Source organism: Palaemon carinicauda, chromosome 14 (assembly GCF_036898095.1).
Source record: "Palaemon carinicauda isolate YSFRI2023 chromosome 14, ASM3689809v2, whole genome shotgun sequence".
NCBI lineage: Eukaryota > Metazoa > Arthropoda > Malacostraca > Decapoda > Palaemonidae > Palaemon > Palaemon carinicauda.
The window spans coordinates 118881765-118906117 of record NC_090738.1 but is presented as its reverse complement, the minus strand read 5'-3'; the positions used below and the strand labels follow the sequence as shown (position 1 = coordinate 118906117).

Sequence of the window (24353 nt, the reverse complement as noted above, 5' to 3'; positions counted from 1 at the left end):
TTTCATACATGCGTTTCGTTGTTCTCTGAGTTATGATAACACCTACAGTTACTATTAAAATAACTAATGTATTTTTCCAGTTAGACAGTCTGAATCTGATATTTTTGCATGGAAAAAAATGCCCATTTAAAAGACAATGCTTGTATTTTTTTTTTAGGCTTTTTATCAAAGAAAACAAAGGGATGGAAAAAAATGGAAGGAAATAAAATTAAAACATAAAATAACAAAGTAATTTATATTTTTCGTCTTTTTATCTTTAAAACAATAGTGAACAGTAAAAAATACGTAAAATAGTTTTGGAGACAATGGAAACGTAACATGAAAGACCCATGTTCTGACAGATTTCTAGAAACACTTGCGATGGACGATACCAGGGCCAGACTCATCATACTCTTCCTTGGTGATCCACATCGCCTGGAAAGTAGATAACGACGAAAGAATAGAACCGCCAATCCATACGGAGTACTTTCTCTCAGGAGGAGCAATGATCTTGATCTTGATGGTGGATGGGGCCAAAGCAGTAATTTCCTTCTGCATCCTGTCGGCAATACCGGGGTACATGGTGGTGCCTCCAGACATGACATTATTGGCGAAGAGATCCTTTCTGATATCAATATCGCACCTCATGATTGAGTTATAGACGGTCTCATGAATGCCAGACGATTCCATACCCAAGAAGGAAGGCTGGAACAATGATTCAGGAGCTCTGAACCTTTCATTGCCAATGGTGATCACTTGACCGTCCGGAAGTTCATATGACTTCTCCAGAGATGAAGAAGCCGATGCAACGCTCATTTCACTTTCGAAGTCAAGAGCAACGTAGCAGAGTTTTTCTTTAATATCTCGAACGATTTCTCGTTCAGCCGTTGTGGTAAAGGAGTAGCCTCTTTCAGTCATGATCTTCATCAAGTAAGCTGTCAAGTCACGACCAGCAAGGTCCAGACGAAGGATTGCGTGAGGGAGAGCATAGCCTTCGTAGATGGGAACAGTGTGGGAGACACCATCGCCAGAATCCAGCACAATACCAGTAGTACGCCCAGAGGCGTACAGAGACAGCACGGCCTGGATAGCAACGTACATGGCTGGGGCGCTGAAGGTTTCGAACATAATCTGGGTCATCTTCTCACGGTTGGCCTTGGGGTTGAGAGGGGCCTCGGTGAGGAGGACTGGTGACTCTTCAGGTGCAACACGGAGTTCATTGTAGAAAGAGTGGTGCCAGATTTTTTCCATATCGTCCCAGTTGGTGATAATACCGTGTTCGATAGGGTATTTGAGGGTGAGGATACCTCTCTTGCTCTGGGCCTCATCACCGACGTAGGCATCCTTCTGACCCATACCGACCATCACACCCTGGTGACGAGGTCGACCAACGATGGAGGGGAAGACAGCTCGAGGGGCGTCATCACCGGCAAAGCCAGCTTTGACCATGCCAGACCCATTGTCAATAACTAATGCACAGGCGTCGTCGTCACACATTTTTTCAAGTTGGGTTGGGATTCAGTAAACCAGCTGCAAAAATCAGTAAAGACGATAATTAATAGCTAATTTTAGATGGGTAAATCTAGGTATCATAACTTGACTGTATATATATATATATATATATATATATATATATATATATATATATATATATATATATATATATATATATATATATATATATATTTGGGAACTATTTCTAATCATAATCGAAGAGCAAAGATGGCATGAACAACTAACCAAGCGTAAGTAGACTCGCTATCAATTTATTCCTTCACGTTCATATGCATGCAGGCGGCTCATGTCAAAAGAATGTACTGCCAGAGAGAGAGAGAGAGAGAGAGAGAGAGAGAGAGAGAGAGAGAGAGAGAGAGAGAGAGAGAGAGAGAGAGAGAGAGAGAGAGGAAATAACGTTAAAGAGGGAAGGCTTACTACCAGCATAGCACTTGAATGACGAGACTATATTAAACTTAAACCTAACAATAAACATTTACATAAATATCGTCCATAACATCTGCATTACCATATTCTTAAAAATAAAAGCTTTATTTATTCCGATAGAGGTAAACATGCCTTAGATGTCTACTGTAAGTTATCTATGAAAAGGAACCTAAAGAGATGGCAGTCACAAAAAAAAAATACAACTTGAGAAGTGACACAAATAGCACCAACAAAGGGGAAGGTGTGGAAACAAGATATACTGTAGCTTAGGTCTTGGTGAGGGGAAATGTAGGCGGGGCTGAAATGAGGGGGAGAAGGTGATGTAATTACTCGTTTTGGTTGATGTTTGTGAAAGGGGAGCGAAGCCATACTGCCTTATTTGGAGAAGAGTATGTACGATTTCAACCGTCCTTATGAGAAATTATGCTTTTTTAACTCTTTGAGATACTGAAATATACAAAAAGCTTTAAAAGTATATGGTATTCCATCTGCTATTTAAAACCAAATTAAACATGGTTTTAACTTCAATGTATCCTTTGTAGACATGTTGACTCCGAGCTGATAAAGCCCTTTAAAAACTGGGACTTTAATTTCATAATTTCACTGATCTTACCAACCATTGCTTTGAAATGAAAAGGTAAAATTAAAATATTTTAAACATCACTAAATTAAACAATTTCTTACCACTACATTTTATACACCTACTATATCATTCCTCCATAATAAAATAATTGAAAGTTAAATAGAACAAAAGACTGGTGGAAATCTGTAGCTCCCAAAGATTTGTATATAAGAATTGGAAATAAAATACTGCATTTCACGCATATAAATAACGGATTTCTTCTTTAAATACTAGAAATAGCGAACACTGCATGGCATCTCTAAATTAATTTGTCAGTCACATTTTGTTGAACTATCTTGAATGATAGATTTGAAGTTTTCAGAGATCCTGACATCGAAAGTCATTGACGCCGATGAACTATCTTGAAAGATGAGTAACGTAGTCGCTGTTAAAATCTATGATAAAAATATTTCCAACCATATCGTTAATGTATATATCTATATTACTATTGTACCTATATGCAAATAATTTCACATACATATAAAATTCAGTTTCGGCTTGTTGCTAAAAGAAATACACACCCACCTCTAGCATCTATGGAGAAAATCATGCACACTCCCTTCTCTCTCTCTTTCATACACAAAGTAACACAAGACACAAAAAATCATAATCCCCAGAACTTTACCTTTTCAAGGAGTCACTTCTGTGCGTGTTCAGCGGCAACTGAATGTAACTCTCGAACCGCAATATCTTTTATAGTGTTTCACGATGTCACACTACAGTTTTTATTTCTGAAGGGTGGGGAAACCTTCAGTGGGGTGGGGCGAGAGGAGGTCACTCTTTTGATCTTACTCGCTCCTTAAAAAGAAGTCGGAGAGTTCCTCGCATAACGTACTGCCATCTGTGTTAAATGGGGGTGGGAGTGGGTAGGTGGGTACTAAAGATGTTATATTGGGAAGAAGCGAAGAGGGCTTTTTAGACCATAAAATCTTTACAGCTTTTGCATAGGGGGGCAGATCAGTAATGCCTATTAATAACCAGTAAATTACGACTCTTTAGAGCAACCAACGACCATTTCCTGAAACATTTGGCTTCATCTATGGCTTATGAATATCGAATGTTAATTAACGAAAAACATTCTCTCTAACACTTGATGAGTCATATCCTGATCATAAACCAATTGAAAATGTAAAAATAAATTTTCAACACGGGAAATCATTAATTTCGAGATTATTAACTAATATTAAATTAGTTAAATATGCGAACCATAGTTAAATATTTTCAAGTCTTTTTAAATACAGAATACTTTTTGTTATTTTTCATACCACTATTGAATATTATTTCATTATTATGAATGCAAAATGTTGTTTTTAATCAACTTGAATCTCATTAGTGGTGTTCATTCACAAGTGAAGAAAATCTACAATAATGCTTTAAAAGGCAGAACTATACAATTCGACGGCGAACTTCCTAAATTATTACGCCTCATCATGCCTAATAGCTCAGTTCATTTTTCTATACGATATCCTCATGCAATCAAACTAAAGTTTGTTGATGTTATTGATAGACTGATGGCATAAAATGTTACCCAATTCTAGGAAAGTGATTACGCACATGTCTAAAACAGAATACTGTAGTTAAATAAATTTATTGTTCGAGAGTTTCCAACCAACAAAAGTAAACAGATAAATGAAGATAAAACAACATAAAGAATATATTTCTTCTCAATAGATTACCGTGAATCAAAATATGTAAATAGTCCAACGTGTTTCTGTAAGTAACGCCGAAATAGCATGATTGCTGGTTTCAGGTAAATTTGATACAGGGCACTTAACTAAAATTCAGTCACTAGTTTTCTGTAATATCTTTCATAAACATACGCAATATATGTCCATAATTAGATACAAATAGTCTGACCAAATAAATTGATCCTACTGAGGGATATTTAACAGCACTAACTTTCCTAGTTAATATCCATAACTGTAGAGTCGGTATTCGACGTTTGCGGAACAAAGCCAACGATTCTTTCGTATAAATACTTTAGTGATAAATCGATCATTTAAAGTTAATTTATTAGATTAGCTCCTGCTAAAGTCCTCTGTACCTTAAAACAGTTAAAAAAATTAATTTTAATTTGAAACTTTAACCAAAAGACCAAACGAAGAACAATCATTTCAGTACGCATCTTAATCTATTTCAGCTGTTCAACCTTGGCAAATTCTGATATTTGATACATGTACTCTTCATGTTTTAAACAATAGGAGACATGTGTCTTTATGGACCTATGACGGTGACTTTAATCAAAGTCACGTAAAAAAATCTTCCCCTCTTTCATTTTTACCTTGAACTCATCTTTCACCCTAAGTGACAGCATGACATTATGTAGTAAAGTTAAATCTACTTTTCATTCTAGTAGCAGTATTTTTATGGTTTTTTTTTTTCTGAGGAGAAATAAAAAAAAATGGTGGTAAGGTTAAACATTATTATAATTATCATCATTACCAAAATGACATTTTTAAATAGAACCAATATCACCGTTCAGTCCCGTAACTTAATATATCCTAAAATAGACAATCTGGAGAAAATAGATGTCAAGTATGGTCTCAGTGGTAGCAGAGGGAAATCTTGAAATATAGGAAAACAAAGAAAAAATTCCAAAGTCTGGTAGTTGTGGAAGTAAAGACATCATCGGCGTGAACAATCCAAGGATTGCTGATCTCCGAAGTAAAATGAGAACCATTTTACGACACCAATTTATGGTTAATGATAAATAATAATAATATTAATAATAAGGGCAGGTTACAGGCGAAATCTTTGTACTACATTATTCTCATTACAAAAGTTTTCAGAACTAGGTTACCAAAATTGATCCGAAGTAAAATTTCATTTAAGAACCAAGGTACATTATATTTCGTTTCATGTTGTTGATAATCATGAAACAGCCATTTTAAGATATAGGAGAAAAGGAAATGCATGCATCCTTATCAGATGGTAATTAGTATCCAAAGGATTGTCAATATGCTAATATTAAAGAAATCAGAATTTGATTTTGAAGATTAATTAGGAAGATTTAATTTAACAGTCATCAAAGTACGGGCGCTGATGAATATCTTAACTACTACACTTTTTGTCTTAGATGAGCTAGTAAGCACCCTAAACCTTGACTCATGTTGTACACTCATTTCTTTAGTACCGTTCTTCTTTATCAAATGAGCAAAATTCGGCAAAAGCAAATTACAAACTTACGTAGGCCATACTTTTTAAAGACGTAACCCTAAACCATCAAAATCATAAATAAGTAATTGTTTATCCTTGATAATTACCGATTGTATTCTGAAAGCATCCAGCATCCAAATGAATGAATGAAAGGATAATTGAATCTTCTGTCCAGTCTGTGACAAGTGATGGAACTCAATAGAGGTTTTTGTTTAAGGTTTTCCTAATGAATCTGTAAGATTTTCTTACATGCCTCTAATTCTGTCGCTTTCAAGGCTGGAAATATAAAGAGAGCTGGTTTCATTTTATCTTTTTAATTCACTTAGATATTGAATCATCATTTAACTAGAAGGGAAAACAAGTTCTTGGTACTAATCATTGAAAGAAATTTTGTCAAATTAAATTTCCAATTAATTCAATCATTACATTTTTGTCTTTAAACTATTTGAGAAATATATTTTAAATGAGTTTACTTGGTATATCGGATTAATTTTGATGTCTCAAAATGCGAGTAAATTGGTACATGGCTGAATTCCGAAATTAGTTATATGCAACATATTTTACTGATCTTAGAATACTTGGAGATTTTTTCTTCATTACTTCTCTTATATATTTTATTTATTTCGTTATTTCTGTCCCTCTCAGGGCTATTTTCCCAGTTGGAGCCCCAGGGTTAATAATAATGATAATGATAATGATGATGATAATGACAATGATAATGACAATGATAATAATAATAATAATAATAATAATAATAATAATAATAATAATGATGATGATGATGATGATGATGAATTTCCTTGTCATTCAAAAAATAGTCTACTCATAAGTTCAATACTTTGAAGTTCTCTTTTTCCTTGCGTTACATCAAGACTAGTGTCTACTTTTATCGTCTAAACAAAATGTTTACTACAATAGCTCCCAACATCTAAATTCAAAAGAAAATAAAAACTGATGAACGCCAGTTTTTCAGTTTATTTAGTATATGCCTAAATGGCCTTACCTCAAAAAAAAAAAAAAAAAAAAAAAAAAAAAAAAAACTCAGACGCGTTTTACTGAAATGTCATTTCCAAAATTACCGAATACTTGATCTCGTAATTGTTTCATTTTGAAGCTACATTTTTTCAACAACACCTTCTCTCGCATAAATGTGGCATCGTTACTTCCTGCATATATGAAAATTAGTTTTCGTATGGATATTTTGTTTTAATACTTAACTAGATATGACTTACAAATCCCTGATATTCTTAGGGTATTATGAGGATAACATTCGTAAGAAGAAAAACATTACGAAGAAAGAAGAGACAATCAAGACAAAATTTAAGATAAGGAAAGAGATCTTATAATAGGAATATGGGGGAGCAACAGAAGAGGATGAATAAGAAAAGTGAGGAAAAACTATGTGGAAGACAAAGAGGGAGACTGAGTATGAAGCTGGCGATGAGGAAAAGAATGAGGAAGATGTCGAGTATCAAACAAAAGGGAAGAGGGGAAAGGCGATAGTAAAGAGGGAGAGAGGAAATTGAAGAAAGGAAAAATATTTGAAGATGATGAAGTGGTAAAATAAAAATTGATAATAAATGAGAAGCACTATCAAACTGGGATTGGAAATAAGAATAACCAAGAGTGAGAGATAATAAGAGAATATATAAATTATTCTAAAAAATGAGACATGAAAAATGGTCATGAAAATTTTGCGTAAAAAAATTGGACATGAAGGAAAATAGTCATGCAAATTTTGCGTCAAAAATGAGACATGAAAATTTTGCGTAAAAAAATGAGACATGAAGAAAAGTCAGGAAAATTTTGGGTAAAAAATGAGACACGAAGGAAAACAGTCATGCAAATTTTGAGTAAAAAATGAGACATAAAGAAAAAAAAAAGTCATGAAAATTTTGCATCAAATTTAAAAATAATCCCCCAACACTGAAAACAGTCAGCTGTCCACTGGTGACAGTAATCTTTATAGCTTTAGACGAATAAACAAAATCATCCTCCTCATTTTGTTTTCCCCTGTGTATAATATACATAGTCGGCACCTCTTTAGCGTATATAAATCAGACAACAGTAACGCCTTTACTAGACAGTAGCGGGCGAATGGCGCCACCCCTTCGGGAGAAGGTGGCATGGCTGGGGTGAGGGTTAGTCGGAAGAAAACAGAAAGATGGTAAAATAGAAGTGGGAGTGGTTTATGGGTGAATCTTTTTCGGGGGACACACCCAAGGGTGTGATGCGAAGGGTGGGGATCATCTCTCACTAGCTCAGGGAAAGTACCTCGACACGATGTGTCTTTTTTTTTTCTTCTTTTTTTCTTTTTTAAAGCGGCATTTCCGCCCGCGAGACGAAAGATCAGGATTAAAGGAAACGCCTTATAAGTACCGTCTGCAGGCTATGTGGGACTACTGTAGTGAACCTGTGAGGTGTATTTCCATTATCCTTTTTTTTTTAAATCGCTCATGGAAAATTATTTCTGTCTTTTTTTTCCGATGTGCCAATATCAATCAAAAGTCAACTACCATGTCTTTCTTCTTATTGGGTTTAAAGGCCACTCATGAATGGCAGAGGCAAGGAACACTGACAATGCCCTAACTAGCAAGACACTGCCCGAAAGAGTAACCATATTCACATATGATCAGCGCCCAAGACCCTTTCCCCCCACGCTAGAACCAATGGGTCAGGCAATGGCTGCTGACCCAGCAGGTAGGCCTATAAGGTCCCCAAAACTCTAAAAAGTGCTATTCCAGTTTTCATCGTGAATTTGGGATGGATTTGTAGATTTGAGCTGCATAGCTTAGCGATGGGGGCCTGTAAGGCCATTCAGCGCTCAAACAGTTGCACTATGAAGAGATAGAAGAGATAGGACAGGCAGAAGGAAAGGGGGTAGAGTAGAAGGACATGAAGCAAATGCAGCTGGGGGACGAAGCAATGCCCACAGTACACTGAGTGAGATGCACTGACAGCACTATTATTATTATTTTTATTATTAAATGCTAAGCTACAACCCTAGTTGGAAAAGCAGGATGCTATAAGCCCAGGGGCCCCAACAGGGAAAATAGCCCAGTGAGGAAAGGAAATAAGGAAATAAGGAAAAATAGAACATTTTAGGAATAGTAACAATATTAAAATAAATATTTCCTATTTAAACTATAAAAACTTTAACAGAACAAGAGGAAGAGAAACTAGATAGAAAAGTGTGCCCAAGTGTACCCTCAAGCAAGAGAACTCTAACCCAAGGCAGTGTAAGACCATGGTACAAAGGCTATGGCACTACCCAAGAATAGAGAACAAGGGTTTGATTTTGGAGTGTCCTTCTCCTAGAAGAGCTGCTTACCATAGCTAAAGAGTCTCTTCTACCCTTACCAAGAGGAAAGTAGCCACTGAACAATTACAGTGCAGTAGTTAACCCCTCGGGTGAAGAAGAATTGTCTAGTAATCACAGTGTTGTCAGGTGTATGAGGACAGAGGAGAATCTGTAAAGGATAGGCCAGACTATTCGGTGTATGTGTAGGCAAAGGGAAAGAACCGTAACCAGAGAGAAGGGTCCTATGTAGTACTGTCTGGCCAGTCAAAGGACCCCATAACTCTCTAGCACTACCCATATGCCTTCCTCTACTCTAAGTGTGCCCCATCACAGCTGATTATAAGGTACTTGTTCAATGCTTAAGGCATAAAAGTAACGATGGAATTTAAAAGATAATAGGCTACATTTGAGCTTACAGTATAATATTTTTTCTTCTTATCATCGACCATCCGTAACTTTCTGGAATGAATAAAGGTGTACGTAGATGCATAATGTAATTAGTGCGTGTAAACATTTCCTATCCTAGCTTCTACACAACGGTCATATAGTAAAGTTAGAGATCATTTATACAAACAAACACTAACATAACCTAAATTTAAATTTCAAATTACCTATTAGACTAGAGACACAATAAAATTAACTTCAAGTAATCAAATAAACATTATATGAAAGACTCCCTCAGCTGCTAAGTTACATTATTTGTGCTTCCTACATTTGTTGGATAATGTAAACACATACGTCGTATCTTCTATACTAAACTAGAAAAAACAGAAAAAAATCAGGTGTAAAATAGCCTGCAAATTTTGTTTTGTATCAAGTTCTTATTGTTTCAAATTAACTTTTTAGACAACTACTATGATAGAACGGCATTTACGCGACTTAATGCGTGTAATATAGATGACTTGAACCCGATATGAATTCGTCATCCATTCAGTATTTCATCCAGAATGGCTTAATTACAGCTGATCACCAGTATTATGGCCAAGTCTGGCGTCTCATAATGATAATCAAATGTATTTTCGAAGATTTTATCACCAGTTTTGCAATTGTGCAAATGCCAGAGCGTAACACTCGGTAATTTAACATATAAACAGCCTTCACTTTTTCAAAGGTATGTACTTAGGCAATCCTTGTGCAATATCTCTAACATTTAAATCGGATTTCATACTGTTCTAAAATTCTGCATTCCATGATTTCGCACTAGCATATAACGTAAAAGTATAATTAATCATGGCTAAGCACATAACTTTTACGACCGTTTAAATTCAAACATATCAGGGAATACAGATGAAGAAACTGAATCCAGTAAAAATAAATAAGGGTGATTTTGAACAGAATAGATCAACTAATTTCAAATAAGATTTACAAGCGATCCATAGGGGGATTGATGGCTCAAGATCCTGTACTTATGACCGGGAGAAGTGGGTAAATATCACTCAATTTTTCACATATTTGCAAATTTGCTGTTTAAGTGCTTTTCATGGTTGGAAAAACACTACACCAATAAAGTAATAAACCCGTATTTTGGACATCTCTCGATAACCCATCCGGCTGTGGGTTTTCATGGTCATTGTACAGTTCGAGAGTGACCCAAAAGATCACTTTTCTCGAAAAAAAAAAGCAATTCTCCCACTCTATTGGAAATGTCCCCGCCTAGCGACCTGCCGGACTGGGGTTCGAGTCACGATCAAGTTCACGGGGGGGGGGGGGAGAGCCTATAGGTCTACCTGCTGATTTATCAGCGGCCATTGCCTGGCCCTCCCTGGTCCTAGCTTGCGTGGAGGGGGCTTGGGCGCTGATCATATATATGTATATGGTCAGTTTCTAGGGCATTGTCATTGTCCCGCCTCTGCCATTCATGAGTAACCTTTAAAACTAAGAAACAAACAACAGTAAGGGACTACTGAAAATTGCAATGAAATCTTCAATAATTATTTCGTTTCTATTTCAGTGTTCAAGCTCAACGTGTCGTTGTGCATATTCTTTGTAACTAGTAACATTCGATAACAGATAAGAATGTTAAACATCCTACAGCAGGGTTTGCGGTAAGAGGTTTGGAAATACAAAGGCTTACAGCGTAAAGGGTATCGAATACAGGAATGAAATCCAAGTAGTTACACGATAAATCTTATTACGAACATAAAAACAATTCAGTTCCGATGTTATGCTAGGTTGGCCTGAGCTTGAAGCGTGCGGATTAATAGCCTAATTGAGGATGTAATAAGAGTTGAAGAAGAGTTATTAATAATTTGATTAAAGAAATTCAATTTAGCAACCTAAAATCAATTCTTTAAACGTACTCTTTGGCTAACCTACCAAGCGAATAACTGTAATTTTTTCGACTGACATACGTAGCGATTTGTGCTTTGGAATTTAACCATAAACGAGATTCATATCAACTGACCAATATAAAAAATTCACCTTCGCAGCAAGCAATATAACTTTGGTTTATATATTTAAATCCTCTACTGACGTCACATTGACAGTTAGTGTTTGGTTGTACTGACATTTAATTATGCATAAAATCCAAATGAAATCCCTAAAAAAATATTTTAAGGAAATATAAGATGTAGAATATAGCCTAATATATACAGTATTTCATAAAGTAAAATAATATCAAAATGTCAAGTAACTTCCGTACACTGTGCATATCCTTTAAAAATCTGAAATTTCAAAATCCCAAACACGATACTAAATATCATATTACATTAGTTTAAAGGACATATTCTGCTTTCATTTTGGAATCATAGTTAATTCATCTTTGATACCCACTATCAACAGAATATGGTAAAATAACTATAATCAATGTTTTGTTTTCAAGCCCACATACAAATTAATTATGCCATTCCAATCTGTTTTCGACACCAACACAAAATAAAGTGACGAACGATGTTCTGAGAAATTATTCTCTTTTCTAGTACACATGCACTATATAATTTACATATACATAAAATGTGACTACTTGTTTTCCTTTAGTGTCACTGATATTTAGTGCGTGAATAGCTCCATGTTGATGCTGAATATATTACATACAATATAGACGGATTTGTCCCAATATTTACTGTTATTAGTAGCTCACACGTTGTATTGTATTTGAGCATTCCAATATTTACTATTCTAAAGAATTCTAAAGAATGGGCTACTTTCGAACGCTAGAGAAGAGATTATTGATGGGTCGTTTTTCTAGATTTGTTTCTGATTTATATATATTCAGACTAATAAGGTGAATGCTTTACAAATATTTTCAGGTGATATTCATGACACCTAATGATACACAACTTAAATCAAACCACTTTGCTTTGTACAAAACCAAAAACTCACCAACACACCAGCTATAATTTTAAGATCGATCCAGGTGAGCTGGGGGTGGAGGACTGGGAGATGAGGATTGAATTTATGCCAGATAAATCTATTCACCTGGCGACCCAAGCTGTGAATCAAGTACCTCATATAGTTACTAGAATGTTTGGGTAGTAATCAGAATGGAGCAGCTGATCTGTAACCCCGTGCAAAAAAAATGTGTATAAATATATATATATATATATATATATATATATATATATATATATATATATATATATATATATATATATATATCTATATATCTATATATATATATATATATATATCTATATATCTATATATATATATATTATATATATATATATATATATATATATATATATATATATATATATATATATATATATATATATATATAGCACGGTAGAAGTAACTTCTTCTATAGTTCCCTTCATTAGGAGAATATTCTAAGACACAACGCATGTATTTTATGTATGTATGTATGTGTTCATGCCTGCCTCTCTCTCTCTCTCTCTCTCTCTCTCTCTCTCTCTCTCTCTCTCTCTCTCTCTCTCTCTCTCTCTCTCTCTCTCTCTATATATATATATATATATATATATGTGTGTGTGTGTGCGTGTGTATATACAGTACATATATATATGTATATATACGTGTATATATATATATATATATATATATATATATATATATATATATATATATATATATATGTGTGTGTGTGTGTGTGTGTGTGTGTGTGTATATATATATATATATATATATATATATATATATATATATATATATATATATATATATATATATATATATATATATATATATTATAAAAACAAGCACAGTATCAATGGGAAGACAACCACATAAAAAATCCAGACATTACATCTTCGTATAAAATGGCATTGTCAAAAGCCTTATTTGTTCCGCTACCTTAAATTCAAATGTTTCGACAGAGAAAATCATAAATTACTACATCGACATTAAATAGTAACTGGAGTAGGCCTATATGTAATTTGAATATTTAATCAGAATAATTAAATTCATGAGTAACAAATTACGAGCATATTTTAGAAGAAAAAAAAAGTAATTTAGCATATTCTCTTCTCATTGAGCCGGGTTGCTGCCGTTATGCTGCCTCATTTAGCATTTGCTTAAATGCTGGCATGATTTAATGATGTCAGAAGTTTTCATAATACAAAAAGAAGTTCATTAAAGTATAATTCAGTACATAGTCAGAATTCGCTGATTTCTCGGTTACTGAAATGAGCAATTTACCAATCGTGTCCAACTTTTCTACACTAACCAATGGATAAAAGACAGCATAATTGGAACACGCGATTTAAGAGGTATTATTGATAAAGAGAAAAACTTGTTTGGTTATTTATGTGTAATTTAACCACGGTAGCATATTATTTATTCTCTATAGTTTTGCCGTCGTTACCAGTTTCGTGAACATTTGGTGTAGTCATACCAAGAACATACTTCATTATCTTAAATTAATTTAGAAGAATAATGAGAATGATTTCATCAAAACTTAAAACATCTCAAAAATTACATACCTTGATTTATGGGGAAATCGGTTAGATATTTGCGGGTAAAAACAACGAAATAAAATAATAATAATGATAAAAATACTTAAAAGAATGATAACTAATGAAGAACAGGCGATAGGAGCATCGCCTAATCAAATATATTTTAGTACAGTTCAACAAAAGTGGTAAACAACTCGCTACATTGCTGTCAAAATCATCATTGTCTTCCACATACTAAGTTTTCGATGTGGTAATAAGATTTAGAGATGAAAGACTACTTTCGACAACAGGGCCACCACGAAAAAAAAAAAAAAAAAAAAATAAAGAAAGAAAGAGAATAAAAATAAAAAAAAAAAACTGGGCAAGAAAAATCTATCAACCCATTCACTCAAGAAGGAAAACGCATGAATGGACAGAGATAGAGAGAGATATTTCCTTAGAGAAAGATGTAACAGAATGAGACTAAGGGAAACATTAAGACATGACTAATTGCAAGGTAAATTGCACGGTAGAAAAGAAAATAAACGATTACCATTCAATTCCACACTGTATAACTCCATTATATTCAAGAACATATAAGCAAAGAATGCTTTCCTTCCCCATTCTTAAAACATTCTCCATTCATTTCTATGAGGATGAAATGTTAATTGTATAATCTTTCCTTACAGTATAAATATTGCAAAATATAGTTGTTTCAGCTATAAAACAAAAAAGAAACACACAAAGGTTAAAAACACGAATATAAGAAATGATAGTTGTATTTGGAAAATAAATGCCATCACTTATCTTAAGAATATGATTGAAATGTTTAAAATCGACAACATGTCCACCTAACCGTGCCTGTTACCCAGACTTGACTTCTATACACCAAAGAAGCAACTGGATCAATATCACTGCCTTTAACTTCACAAGAGTTAAAAAGTAAACAGGTACATATATAACTTTTGGAAGTCATTATTTTAGGGAAATATGTTAAATAAGGTATCCTTATGTTAAGAGATAAGTATGGAAACTTTAATAAATTATTTATGATAAATATTAATTTACCTAGGACTCTGACTTTAAATATTTTAGAAACATTTGCGATGGACAATGCCGGGACCAGATTCATCATATTCTTCCTTGGTGATCCACATTGCCTGGAAGGTGGAAAGGGAAGCTAAGATGGATCCACCAATCCAGACGGAGTACTTCCTCTCAGGTGGAGCAATAATCTTGATCTTGATGGTGGAAGGAGCCAAGGCAGTGATTTCCTTCTGCATCCTGTCGGCAATACCAGGGTACATGGTGGTACCTCCAGACATTACATTGTTGGCGAAAAGATCTTTCCTGATGTCAATATCGCACCTCATGATAGAGTTGTAGACGGTCTCGTGGATTCCAACAGATTCCATACCCAGGAAGGAAGGCTGGAACAGTGATTCGGGGGCACGGAACCTTTCATTGCCAATGGTAATAACCTGACCGTCAGGCAATTCATAAGATTTTTCCAAGGATGAAGATGCGGCAGCTACATTCATCTCACTTTCGAAGTCAAGGGCAACGTAGCAGAGCTTTTCCTTAATGTCTCGCACGATTTCTCGTTCAGCCGTTGTAGTAAAGGAATAGCCTCTTTCAGTCATGATCTTCATTAAGTAAGCTGTCAAGTCACGACCAGCAAGGTCCAGACGAAGGATTGCGTGAGGGAGAGCATAGCCTTCATAGATGGGAACAGTGTGGGAGACGCCATCGCCAGAATCCAGCACAATGCCAGTAGTACGTCCAGAGGCGTACAGAGACAGCACGGCCTGGATAGCAACGTACATGGCTGGGGCACTGAAGGTTTCGAACATGATCTGGGTCATCTTTTCACGGTTGGCCTTGGGGTTGAGAGGGGCCTCGGTGAGGAGGACTGGTGACTCTTCGGGTGCAACACGGAGTTCATTGTAGAAAGAGTGGTGCCAGATCTTCTCCATGTCGTCCCAATTGGTGATAATACCGTGTTCGATGGGGTATTTGAGGGTGAGGATACCTCGCTTGCTCTGGGCCTCATCACCCACATAGGCGTCCTTCTGACCCATGCCGACCATTACACCCTGGTGACGAGGGCGCCCGACGATAGAAGGAAATACGGCGCGAGGGGCATCATCACCAGCAAAGCCAGCTTTGACCATGCCAGAGCCGTTATCAACGACCAGAGCACAAGCGTCTTCGTCGCACATGATGGCAGATGTTTATTAGGGTATGGATCTGAAATGAGCAATATACAAGTAAACTACTTTTATCCTTACCGGATTATATAAAGTACAACTTCACTGCAGCATTAAAAAATCATAATGATTGCAAAATCCTTCTTTAAAGAAATTATCTAAACGTCTTAAAGAAAGGGCCCATATGCCATTTAAAATTATCCATTTGACAGAAAAGGACTTCGATGCCAGAACCCTTTACAGCTTATCATTATCACTTAAGGTGTAGGTAGTGTGCAAGTGAAATACGGGAGGAGAGTCATAATGGCTCTTGGCACTAGTTGAATGTTAATTTAAAACCCGTTACTAGTCCCATATCGTGATATTAAGAACATCTAAAGTGTTTTTATCGTGACGTTTTTATTCAGGCTAACAGATTATCGCTTAAGCCTCTTTACGTTTTGGGCGTCAATGCTAAAAAGAGACATGCATGCTCTTTCAAAAAAAAATGCAACACTGATAGTGTTAAAACAACCCAGATTCACCAGTTTAACAGTATTTTCATGGTGTTATATTTTTGGAAAAATAATCTAGTAATTCAATGGTCAACTGACTTTCAGTAACAATGGTCACTGCCTCCGAACAAAAGGTATTCACTAAATGAATATATTACTATTCCTGCAAAAGAATTTGGGCTAGTTTGGCTAATTAAGTTTGTGCATAAATTTAAGAAGGGACCTTTTTTCAAAAGTAAAGCAATAAGATTAACGCATATGGCACTCACTTTCGTTACGGTTTATGGTTTATAAGACATTTCATAATAAAACTTTAAATAATAGAATAATATACCTTACAACTGAGAAACAACGCAATAAATTACTTTCAAAATACGCCATCAAACAAATATTCTCATGTGCCAAAAAAAAAAAAATATACTAAACCTCGTTCTTTATTCTAATTCTTATTTGCTATAATAGACCAACACCATTCATGCCTTTGCTAATGGTCACCCAAATCATCAGTCACTGGTTATTCTCTCTCTCTCTCTCTCTCTCTCTCTCTCTCTCTCTCTCTCTCTCTCTCTCTCTCTCTCTCTCTCTCTCTCTCTCTCAAGTTCATGGGAAATACTGATATGTTATCTTATTCTTACAGAAACGTTAAAAATATCTTTTAACTGAGCCAATGATAAAAAATCGTATATTTAAATAACATGCTCGCACAAACTCTAGTTCAAAATTATGTAACCAATTATTTTGATCTTTGATTTACTGAATGACAGGTCTGATTTGATAAGCTAGCTTAGCTGCGTTATGAGCTTCCAAGCGTTAGAAATATACGGATAATCGAATAATCTTATCATTTACATATATGATTATATAACGATGAACGATTTCAAACTTATTTAGCAAGTGTGTCACAATAAAGAATTAAGTGGGCAGTGCAGAATGAAAACTAACGTAATTATTTCCTAATAGCAGCCATACTATTTTAATAGATAATATAATCTACATGATTATTTGAGACTAATCTCATATAGAAAAATTACTTTCTAACTAGTGAAGGAAAAAATCGTAATATGGAAACACGGAAATCACGGTAATATTAACAATAAAACACTCAAATTCAAGCGTACAGAAAGTAAAGAAGGCTATCACTCTTAAAAGGACGATGATTAATAATAGAAGATACAAAAGAAATCCTTAAAATTTGGGTGTTAAAATTTAACCATTAAAAGGGTCTTATCACACTATCTTTCTTCGATAACCATCACCCTCACAACCTTCCAAACGCACAAGTTCACTCAGATATCAAAAGCACTTCGGGTTCGAAAGAACTAGATCGGGGAGGAGGAAGAGAAGCAGTCAACGCCTAAGTTGCACTTACAGGAACGCCTTGTATCCTGAGCCTGCAGTAGACTAAGAACATCTCATGTCCGTCGGAACTTATATACATACCCCCAAACGCCTCAGAAATATCACCCGCCCATCCTTCTCTTCAGCACCTGAAGGGGCCCTCCTCCTGTTCCGGTATATTTTCCTCCTCTTCCTCCTCCATCACCTCCCCCTCCTCCTTGGCACCCTCGCTTATCCCCTTGCCTTGTGTTTACTGTATGACCAAAAAAAGACCTCCGGTGGCCTGCAGGCGATGAAGAACTACAAGAATCCCCACCCACAACCCCACCCATCGACGCCTTCTCTTCCTTCTGTGTCTGTGTGAGAGAGAGAGAGAGAGAGAGAGAGAGAGAGAGAGAGAGAGAGAGAGAGAGAGAGAGAGAGAGAGAGATCCCCCCCCTCATCCCTCTCCTTCGTGTTCAGACATCCCAAAAATACTTCGGACTATAATCTCTCATTCACCTCTTTGTACTCTTTAATTGCCGAGAACGGCGTCATCTCTGTCCGGATGTGATGACTTTCAATTTATTAGTTAAGATTAAGCTTTGAATTCCCAGTGAAAATGTTTCAGAAACCAATTCATAACTCTATGCAATTAGCAAAAATCTCTGTTTTGATAATTTTTACTACTGATAGTGATATATATATATATATATATATATATATATATATATATATACAGTATATATATATATATATATATATATATATATATATATATATATATATACATAAATACATATATGTATATATATGTATATATATATATATATATATATATATATATATATATATATATATACATAAATACATATATGTATATATATGTATATAACCACTTCAAGGAAATTTGTAACTTTTGTAAAAAGTCGCACAAAGATGATCATCTACATACCTCACTTTTTTAGTCTACTTGGCACTTGAGGTTCTGCAGATAACGAATAACCAAGGACGAACACAATAATAAAATAGTTACACATAACGCTGTAAATTACAGAACACATCATTGCTGTCATACGTGAGAAGGGAAATGGTAGCACATTAACTACTATGTCAAGTTGACTCATATAATTGTAATGTGTACACTAAGAATATAATAAGATAAAACTAAAGATTTTGAAAGAAAAATCAAGTCGCACCTTTTGGACAAGAATGGACTAATTTCTCCCACCTCCTACGCTTATAAATAGGTAGAAACCAAAGACGAATACGTAATTCTAAGAACCCAACGGCGGCTTTTTGCATGCTACGCCCTGCCAGTAAATGTGTACATGAGCATAGGGGGCTTATTAGGTTTGGCCAAAGCCAAGGGCTAAAATGTAAATAAATAACACTTCCTTAAAGAAACACGAATTCCCAGTGCCAAGATTGTGTTATTCTGTACTGCGCCCGGTGGGTGAAGTGTGTGGGTGAACTGTCTCCCATTCATGAATAAAAATAAAATCTTCGTCTATGCTGATTATTCTAGGCTAACAAAGATTCCACAAGAAACTCTACGTCATGAATGACAAAAGCTGCAGAAGAATATTTCTTAACCCAACACACTCCACAAAATAAAGAAATTATGATTTAGGAGAAATATATAAAAATCATTGCATTAAATTTGTAATCAAAATTACGTTTGATTATGAACCTTGAAGGAATAAGACTAGTAAATTAAAATCAGAATACAACTGAATGACACTGTAAATATGACAAGTACATCAGGACTTAATAAACACTTTACAACTTGAACGTGGACAAATGAAACATTTACATTCAACATATAAGAGAAATGGATGTAAATCCCTCAACATCACATATAGGCTATAGTAGATAGGTTTAACATCTATTGCATATCACCTATAATTCAGTGTATACAGTAGTATTCTGAATTCTAAACCTTTAAGGACAGTAATATGTTTAACTAGAGGGGCAATCAGTAGAGAGCAGACCTTCGCGCAGCAGCTTATTTCTCTACCTTTTGCACGACCTTGACCTTGACCTTTGACCTTAACATGTGTTAATTGACGTGGGTTTTCATACACTCAAATATTAACCAAGTTTGAAGTCTCTGTGACACAATGACCAAACTTATTGCTAATTACGTGAATTAGACATTTTAGCTTTACCGTGACCTTTACCTTTAATCTTGACCTTCCGAAATTTAATCATTTCTTACTTTTTACATAACAGTTAATCCCTGCAAGTTTCATTATCTATGATTGAAACTGTGGCCAGGAGGCTGTTCAAAAACAAACACTCACACAAACAGGGGGATAAAAACATAACCTCCATCAAACTTCGTTGGCAGAGGTAAATATTACAATTTACAGACGAAAAACAGTAGAAAATCTATCATGAAAGACTGTTTAAAAAAAATATATCGTTAAAACTCCAGACAACGTAAAATTCTCTTGTAGAGAGTTAGCATCTGTAACTTAATTAACAATATTATCTATCATCAGGTCAAATCTATTTTAGAAAGGTTATTAAAGAATAAATCTAATCCTTGAATATTCTATTAGAAAAAAATAGGTTATTTTCTTTGGTTGGTTCATTCTTACTTAAATTTATGATTTTTGACTAAACATATCGCCCGGGTAACATAACTAGCCTAAATGGATCACGAGGTGCGATCACCTGTATAGAGAACTGTGATCAACCCATATGTTAACGCTACCCTATAAAAATAAGTCATTTAATACTTTTATCGACATTCATTGTTAATGGTTTATATCTTTCGTTATCACTGCTTCATATTACTTTTCATCATTATTGAGTACTATAAAGTAAAATAAATTTATTACAATCAATTAACTTGCACAAATTGTAAACAGCTGTACCTAAATTTTCAGTTCCGTTACTGAAAAAAAAACAAAGTGAAAATTATATTATTTCAACACTAAGCCCTTTTCCTAACGGGTGGGCCCCCTAAAACGAGGTAACGATCCCTACTAGAATCATACTTATCGTTGACAATTGAAGACGAGCCCCTGTGCAGAAAACTTCCACAATATTTGCATCTCAACACACTTAGACAGAATGCTTATCAGTCTTAAGTTTCCTCTAAAGACTCTTCCATTCACTTCTATTTGCATATACTCTCTCGCTTCTTAGATCTATAAGCATTTCCTTTCCCATACCTTTATCTAGTGTACACTACTTACATTAAACATTATTCAACATACTTTCCGCATAATTAAACCGGATCAAAATAGTATAGTTTCTTCGCCTTTCTACTAAGCTTTCTGTATATCTTGAATTTTTTTACCCGTTCAGTACTTCCTATGCCAGATAAATTCAACAAATTCATTTATCAGGCTTCAGCCTGTTTCTTATTCTTTTGATACAAAAAGAGATTAAACTAACATCCAGCAGCTAGAGCACATATTTCATCTCATATTTCTGATACTTAAGCTCTATAGTTGTTTTAGGGAAAACTTTAATATGTTGTATATCTTATAGAAAATCATCAGAAGAGTGACATTTGTCTTAACATTAAACTAGTTTTTCACTAGCAAAAATGACTCCACAAAAAATATCCACACTCTCCGAAACATAGAATGAAACTAGAATCATGGTCAGATATGAACCATTTTCAACTAGTCCGATCACATGCATAGCAAGTGTCCGACTACAGATTAAAGAAAAAAAATATTGGTAGAATGTACTCTATAAGGTTATTTATAATTGAAAAGACGGATGTATCTCAAAAGACTTACCATTAACATTATCATTAGCTCAAATAAAATACCTAAACAGTTGTTTTAGCAAGAAAGTCTTAACAATTTCCATCTAGAGCACAAAATTTGCTATATTAAAAAATTCACATAATTCACCGAGCCTTGTTTCAAAATACGCCATGTGGAAACAATTCTAGAAATTACAAAGTTCAACACTTTGCAGTCATGTTGCATCAGGATATTCAGGATGTAAGTAAACTTAAAACACACTTTTAAATGCATGAGCAAGTTGGTGAACAGATGAGAGGAAGACTCCCTCTTTATCCGACAGACCCATAATTTTTTAATTTAAATTTAATGACCGTGATCAGAAAAATATATCTTCTTAACAAAAACTTTCCTTTAATGCAGAAGTCAAGTGGGAAAAGCAATGGATCGCCAAAGAAAACAAGCAGAATCAAAATGAGTGATTCTCAACCCAAACGAACGGACAGACCTGCTTCCAAAAGGGCAGACAGTTGTAAGTCAGGAAAATACAAAAACAGGCAGAAAAGAAATAACTATTCACTACGTCGTGCAGTCCGAGGACGGTCAATTTCGATAGCATAAATGTGGGTCTATTTTTGGTTATTAAATTAACCTTTAAAATTGCAAGCAAAAATATTGTTTCTACATGCATAGCCAAATAACCTTAAACACAAAATTTAACCTACTGTAATGCATTTTGGACCTGTTAGTGTGTTTGCCTATAGAATACAAAATAAACAATAGGATTACTGATATAAGGTCAAGCCAAATATGGCTTATATATAAAAAAAATCAAACCATTCATCTCTGACTTTAATGCAATAAATATATACAGAGGGAGACAGACCTTTCACACACAGCTAACATGAAGTGCCGTATATTTTTTTTCATTCAACCTACACTTTATACAGTTTAATCACGGTCAATTATCATAAGGATGATGACTAAACGTAAATTATAAACAGTTTATTCACTGGTTAATAACAGTAAGACGACGAAAATGAAGAAGACTGGATTAGATCTATAAATTTGGGCCATAAAGCCTTGGGAACAAAATCACCGGCGTGTGCAAGAGTTACAAGGTTGGACAGCAAGATGGAAGAAATGAACCAGGAAAGGTCTTACTGATGGATATAGTCCAGTTAGTGACCGAAGCGATGCTGCAAAGACGCTTAAGTAATCACATACTGGAGAAACTACAACCTACATAGGATAAGAAAATCTTTATCTCAGGATAGAGGTATGTAGAGAAAATGCAGCACGCGAAGATCTCAACAGTTAGTGTCCAATAAAACACAACAGTGAACTATAACTTGTTGAACTACTGTAATAAATTTTAATCCTTGATGGCACATCGGTGCCAAAAAAAAAAAAATAAAAAAAATAAACATTTGAGTTTCGGTCATAACATGATTTCCTTGCTTTGTAATAACAATAAAATTTAAAGATGTGAAACCAATGAAAATTTCGTCAAACTACTGTTTACAAAACTTAAGACATTGCTATAGAATTTGGAAACCTTTATAATTTTGTGCCAATAAGGCAGATTTCAAATAAAACTATTGCTCCTAAGGAATACAGAAATCTAATAAATTAATAAATTAACCTTTGAGAGCCCATTCATAAATGTGCACAATATTCCATCACTAGTATATTGTCCCTTTACATCTTTATAACGCATTAACTTTCATATTTTTTATACAATTCACGTTTCTATCTTGGAAATGCAAGAAATCTGTTTAGTTCTATTCAGTCACTAGATATCTCATTCCTTTGCTTAAAATGCAAACATATTATTTCTCTTTCCTAAGGGATTACAAACCCCTTTCCTATTGCCTTAAATAACACCCAAATTTTCTCTCCAATACTTTTCTCCTAAATCTGTGACGTTTACCATGGCTTATTCTTCCTTCGTTTCATTATTGTACACGTACTATAATTATTTTTATTAAACCTTTATATTAATAAACCTTAAGTCTAGACTAAACATTTTTTTTTTTCAAGTAAAGCTAATTTCCTCTGAAATTTTCTTTAAACCAACTCATGGTTGGTCAGTTAACTCCATGCAATAATCTTACTATCATATCAAACAAATTAAATAATAAGAACAACAGCAGTTACTTCTAAAAAATGAAAAAATAAAAAATCAGGGACAATTATAATAAGTCTAACCAAAAAAAAAAAAAAAAAAAAAAAAAAAACAGTGTGCTTCAAATATCGCAAGCAATTTTTTCTTTGAAAGACTCATTCAGTTCTATAAATAGGACATTTCCATCAATTTTTGGAGCATTTATTTTCATATCTACTAGGGTTCTCAGCACATAAAACATCTTAACAGACTTGAATCAATTTCCCCTCTCATGATCAATATCGCAGTTCTTGCTTACAATTTAGATTCAATAAATTGTGTTGTAAGGACGTGCTTTATGCTATGCAGATTATGTTAAGACAGCGTTCTTGAAAATTTCTTGTTTGTGCGCTACAGCCACTCCTCCTGCCTTGTTGTAAATACTGCACCAAGCTTCACATCACAAACACTGTGAAAAACCCGAACCCCAAAGTGACACTATTTGACCAGTTCTACATATCACTTCACTTCCAGAATATGGATTTACAACTCCCCCTTTTTTTACAACAGCTTAATCGTCATTCAAGAGGGAGCTCCCAAATTAGGTTTCTTGATCTGGGCAACAATGACAATTTTTTTTCTTTCCAATAAACCATTATTTATAGAATAAGCTAACTAACA

General features: G+C 34.6%; 2 protein-coding genes across 3 annotated transcripts in view; both read right to left on the bottom strand.

Moving 5' to 3' along the window:
- Positions 1-201: 201 nt before the first annotated feature.
- The window catches only part of LOC137653659 (actin-2, muscle-specific-like), a 38684-nt gene continuing 14532 nt past the window's right edge, over positions 202-24353 (bottom strand). The window contains exons 1-2 of one of the 2 annotated variants that reach the window (XM_068387232.1): positions 3168-3290; positions 203-1509 (exon numbers count right to left, since the gene is read on the bottom strand). In XM_068387232.1, the coding sequence (XP_068243333.1) occupies positions 346-1476 (1131 nt within the window). In that variant the 5' untranslated portion in view covers positions 1477-1509; positions 3168-3290 and the 3' untranslated portion in view covers positions 203-345. Of the gene's footprint in view, positions 1510-3167; positions 3291-24353 lie in introns of those variants that run through there. The other variant, XM_068387233.1, reaches the window with a different exon arrangement.
- LOC137653658 (actin, muscle-like) lies at positions 14595-18028 on the bottom strand. The gene is made up of 2 exons (XM_068387231.1): positions 17905-18028; positions 14595-16081 (listed from the first exon to the last, which is right to left on the bottom strand). The coding sequence occupies exon 2, from the start codon at positions 16051-16053 to the stop codon at positions 14923-14925; it is 1131 nt and encodes a 376-aa protein (XP_068243332.1). The 5' UTR covers positions 16054-16081; positions 17905-18028; the 3' UTR covers positions 14595-14922.

Coding starts and splice junctions, on each gene's coding strand:
- LOC137653658 (XM_068387231.1), bottom strand. CDS start 16,053: ATGTGCGACGAAGACGCTTGTGCTCTGGTCGTTGATAACGGCTCTGGC.